This window comes from Pseudorasbora parva, chromosome 4 (genome assembly GCF_024679245.1).
Source record: "Pseudorasbora parva isolate DD20220531a chromosome 4, ASM2467924v1, whole genome shotgun sequence".
Classification (NCBI taxonomy): Eukaryota; Metazoa; Chordata; class Actinopteri; order Cypriniformes; family Gobionidae; genus Pseudorasbora; species Pseudorasbora parva.
Window position 1 is genome coordinate 23072390 of NC_090175.1, and position 5483 is coordinate 23077872.

A 5483-nucleotide genomic window follows, 5' to 3' on the forward strand; every position below is an offset into this window, starting at 1 on the left:
AACTGAAGTGTGAGGAGCAGAGACACAAGGCTGCCTCCTTTAAACTCGCATCAACTTTAGTCCATATGGCGCGACGTTATTATGCCAAATTTAAACATTACAATTTAAAACGTAATTCTGTTTGACATAGAGATAATCCCTCAAACGATTTCAATCAGAATGTGCAACGTATTCACATTTTTTATATAAAGTCATTTGAATAGAAGAATGAAACTGAAGCTCATTTCCTCGATTCAAAGACTTACCGCTCATTATTTTAAATCCCCAGTTCAACCAATAGCTGACTAGATCAGCGGCGTCGTCATCTGGATTTAATTTTCGCGAAGAAACTTGACTGCGCCCATAGACAGCCAATAAGAAATCAATACCGCGTCTAGAACGTTGCTGGTTTAAATTTGAACACGTCCCAGCCAATCAGACGAGAGCTCTTAGGGTGGAGTCTGTGGGCATTTAATCAAGTTTGTGCGCCTTGTAGCACAACGACAAACAGTTTACAACTAGAGTGCGTGTCGTGCGGTCGAGGCTGATTAGAGGTAAGCTGCAAGTCTTAAGGTGTCAGATAATTGTTTTAAACTGTGCTGTTATCGAGCAAGTTTTGTAAAGATAGCGTTACACGGTTGCGGTAGAATTTTGTATACCACTTTTAATATTTTTTTTCTCTCTATTGCTACAGTTGAAACCTAAGAAAGTGTTGTTTATTTAAAACAAATGGTATTCTTCTAATCTCAGCTGTAGCTTGATTTTCGTGAACACGTAAATTGAACGTATTTTTGACAGCTTGTTGATCTTTTAAAGTTAAGAGCGTTAGCAGCCATGACTGGCTTGGAGTTTGAGGTCGTTATGGGGGCGCAGCGCCCGTGTACGGCGACCGGAGCGGCTAAAAGTGCGCCAAAGTAGTATGCCATACAAACTTACTAGGTTAAGTTACTTCCAACGACTGGCGTCGAAAACTTGCTTTCAACATACATTCTAGTGCATATTTCCTGCAGTTTAGGCGGGAAAACAAAATGGAGGGACGCTTATTGTTCTAGCTGAGTGATCTGGTGGAAACGAAGCAGGAACTTGATCGGATTAACTAGCATTTAGTGAGCAGTCATTTCTCTGTCGCTTTACTAGCGCACAAAGCGATAAAACAACATAGGTTCTGACTAAGTTTATGCTGCTGTTTTTCTATGGCTTATTTTATTTTAACAAGTTGGCTTTTTCTCACACTCTAGCATATTACAGCCATGGGTAAGGATCCTAATAAGCCCAGAGGAAAGACGTCCTCTTACGCTTTCTTTGTGCAAACCTGCCGCGAGGAACATAAAAAGAAAAATCCAGGGACTTCGGTGAACTTTTCAGAGTTCTCCAAGAAGTGCTCTGAAAGATGGAAGGTGAGTTGAACAGAAGGGCTGCAATGTTTTTCCGGGGGGTGGTGGTTGTTAGGGAGGGGGTGGGGCAGAATTACACGATGCATCTGTTACTCAAGTGACTGAGGCGAATGTAGGGCGGGAGGATAAAGAGCCACACACTGCGCCTGGCAGAACCTAATCATAGTCTCATGTTTTTCAGACCATGTCCTCTAAGGAGAAGGGCAAATTTGAGGAAATGGCCAAAACCGACAAGGTCCGCTATGACCGGGAGATGAAAAATTATGTGCCTCCAAAAGGTGCAAAAGGAGGGAAAAAGAAGAAAGACCCAAATGCTCCCAAGAGACCACCGTAAGTCATGCATAAATAAACCCCTGATATGTGTATATGTATGCCTTTTATTATATATATAAATGAGATTTATAAATATACATTTATAAATGTATAAAGTGTCTCACGCGTACACATTTTAATTCTTAACTACTCTTCTCTCTACTGTCAGATCTGCTTTCTTTGTCTTTTGCTCTGACCATCGCCCAAAGGTGAAGGGTGACAACCCTGGCATCTCTATTGGTGACATTGCAAAGAAGCTTGGGGAAATGTGGTCCAAGCTTTCACCAAAGGAAAAGTCTCCATATGAGCAGAAAGCCATGAAGCTCAAGGAGAAATATGAAAAGGTAAAGCTTGACCCAATTCAGGTACACTTCATAGCCATTTGCCATGCTGCTTGTTGTTAACAAGTGTTTGTCCTAGGATGTTGCTGCATATCGCGCCAAAGGAGCAAAACCAGATGGTGGCAAGAAGGGTGGACCTGGCCGGCCAGCGGGAAAGAAAGTGGTGGATGACGATGATGACGACGATGAGGAGGACGAAGAAGAAGAGGACGAGGAGGATGAGGACGACGATGATGATGATGATTAAACTATCAGGAAAACTTGAGCTGAGTTGTTTGCAAAACGATGTGAATGCATTTTTTAGCATTTAAAATAAGACATGTACAGAAATGTGTATAATTGAATACATATTGAGGTCATGTGCTGTTTTGTAAATGTAACAGCTTTTTTTTTAAGCACTGCTTTTTGTCTGATAGCTTGGTTTCTACTTGAGCTCTGGTTTCTTGGTTTCTACTTGAGCTCTGCCTGTTTCATATTATTTCTACTGCCATTTTAAGACAAAATGAGGAACAATTTGTGTAGTCTCAATTTTTAAAATGAGCTTTAAAAGTTGTGTAGACTGAACTTTTTTTTTATTATTAAATTTTGTATATTGACCAATTCCCCTTTCCACTGTGTGCAATTTACTTATTTTGACTTATTAAAGATTTTTGCAGAATTTGTTCCATCTTGTCACTGCATTTGTTCAGCAACAAGTGCTAACTATCACTGAAGTATGAACTAATGTAATCCAGTTCTGCTTTGCCTTTTGAAACTAAGCTGGTTACTAAAATGCTTTACAAATCAGGGCAGTTTTGCGTTTAAAAAGGAGGCGATTTAAAATTGCTGTTTTAAATTAGACATGGTTTCTTTTGAACAGGCCATGGTGAAAGAGACTATAACTAGTGTACTTATCTTAAACTGAGGTTTGCAATTTATTTTTGGCCATTAGGCTGACTTGCCGGAAAAGGAAATGCTACTCTCACCAGAGAATTACATAATCTGAAGACTAACAGCACAAATGCACATGTAACCAGTTACATTAAGCACATTAATGATTTGTTCCAGCAGTCCTTCTGCTTGGTCATGTGACACATGGTCCTATATGGTATACAAGTTGGATAGTGCCATGACAATAGCTGTATATCATTTAACATCTGCTCGCCTGCATCTAAAAGCTCAGTCTATTGTATTGAATACCCTACTTGGCACAAGAACAGTCAATTGTAATCTAGGCATGTGCTGGTATCAATTTTTCATGTGATTAATTGCTGAAGCTTTTCTCACGGTATTGAAATATGTTGAAAAAGTGGTCATTAGTATAACCGCTTTAACAACTCTTTGTAAAAACTAACTTTAAATATATACAATTAATTTTCAAACAGATTAAAGTGCAAAAGATTTAGGCTATAAAAAATAAGTAACATTACAATAAGTTCTCATAATATAATGTTAAGAAGCAATAGCTACATTTGTTATAGTTCTTTTGTTAATGTTAGTTAAGAAATACAAATGATCATTGTTCGTTTTATCTTAGGTCCATTAAGTTCTTTTGATTTAAGTAATGTTATTAAACAGTAAGAAACTTACATTAGCCTACTTAGAATAAATTCTAAGTATTTTCATTGTCAGTTTGGTAATGAATTATGTTAATTAATGAAACCGTATGTCTCCGTTTTATGGAAGAACAAAAAAATCAACATTTCTAATCATTGTTGTAGTCCAGGGGCCTGTACCATGATAGTTTAACAAACTCAGGGTTACAGGATTAGTTTGGAGTTGACAAAACCAAACCAATCTATTCAGGCTTTGTTGGTCCCATGATGCTGATCATTAGCTTTCTCTGTCAACTCAGGCTTTGCTCTTGAGTTCAGCAGTTTAGCTGTGACATCAGTAGTGAACAGCCAATCAGATGCTCTGGATCACAGGAACTGAGATTCACTTCTTGCGTGAGAAGCAGTGAGGAATTTCTTGCTTCTGCAGAATATAACATGATTTAAAAATATTAAGAATTTAAACATTTAAAATTAACAAAGTGCCTATTAAATGTTAACTAAAATTATAAATGTGTAATTGATTAAGGGTATAAAAATTACATAAATTATATCTAAATCATTTAACATTATTTTAGCATTATTATAATTAAGCATTGTTAAAAGCCAAACATTTTAGTCTTTAAAACCCATTTGCTATGTGACTTTTAATTTGGAGTAGAAACAGGGGAGTAACTTTACTGCATCAAAGATGTGTTACTTTACGCACAGCTGATTGGTCCGATTTCAGTTTGAGATCTCTTATCCAGAACATAACCTGCCCTGGAGCAGGTTAGCCGTAGAGCATACGTTACTATGGAGATGAACACTGTTATTAAAAGCCAAACCACTTTAATGGTACCTAAAACCTAGGATTGGAACACACCAAGCTACAACATATCTGGCTAGCCAGCAAAACCAGATTCATGGTGGCCCAGATTAAAATATAAAAAGTGTAAGTTTGAAAATAAACAGCCTATTAAGTCTTTAAGTAAGACTTACCCTAATGTTGTTCCGCACCCATAAGACCTCCGTTCATCTTCGGAACACAGTTTAAGATATTTTATATTTAGTTCGAGAGCGTAAAAGTGTAGGCACACTATACTGTCCATGTCCAGAAAGGGAATAAAAACATCATCAAAGTAGTCCAAATGTGACATCAGTTAGTTAATTAGAATCTCTTGAAGCATCGAAAATACATTTTGGTCCAAAATAACAAAAGCTCAGACTTTATTCAGCATTTTCTTCTCTTTCGCATTTGTTTTCAAACCTCAAATAAAGATTCAAACAGTAATGAATCAGCGGATTGATTCATGATTCGGATTGCATGCCAAACTGCTGAAATCATGTGAAATTGGCGATCAATATGCTGATTCACAACCGTTTTAATCTTTATTTGAGATTTGATGCTGAAAATGCTGAATAAAGTCGTCATTTTTGGACCAAAATGTATTTTCGATGCTTCAAGAGATTCTAATTAACTAACTGATGTCACATATGGACTTCTTTGATGATGTTTTTATTCCCTTTCTTGACATGGACAGTATAGTGTGCATACACTTGGATACGCTCTCAGACTAAATATAAAATATCTTAAACTGTGTTCCGAAGATAAATGCAGTTCCTACAGGTGTGGAACAACATTAGGGTGAGTCATTCACGACATAAATTTCCTTTTTGGGTGAACTAACCCTTTAATGTTCATGAACCCAGAAAGCAAAATATGCATAACTTGCTTTAGATTTGCAACCCTGTTACTAACCCTTGGAACATTATCTTAGGAAACTGATTTGTCAAAAAAAAAAAAAAAAAAAAATCAGGACTAATATGAAACCTACTTTTCATAGTTACATTTTGTATAAATTATAACACTTTGATACAGAAAAGATTGCTAACTTAATCCTCTACATAGTTAACCTGATAAAAAAAAAACTAATACAACAACA

The 5483-nt window shown here is 36.8% G+C and overlaps 1 protein-coding gene across 1 annotated transcript; it reads left to right on the plus strand.

The window, feature by feature from the left end:
- Positions 1-375: 375 nt before the first annotated feature.
- Positions 376-2688, plus strand: hmgb2a (high mobility group box 2a). Its single transcript, XM_067441339.1, has 5 exons — positions 376-533; positions 1218-1376; positions 1555-1703; positions 1855-2029; positions 2106-2688. The coding sequence occupies exons 2-5, from the start codon at positions 1230-1232 to the stop codon at positions 2271-2273; spliced, it is 639 nt and encodes a 212-aa protein (XP_067297440.1). The 5' UTR covers positions 376-533; positions 1218-1229; the 3' UTR covers positions 2274-2688.
- Positions 2689-5483: the final 2795 nt, after the last annotated feature.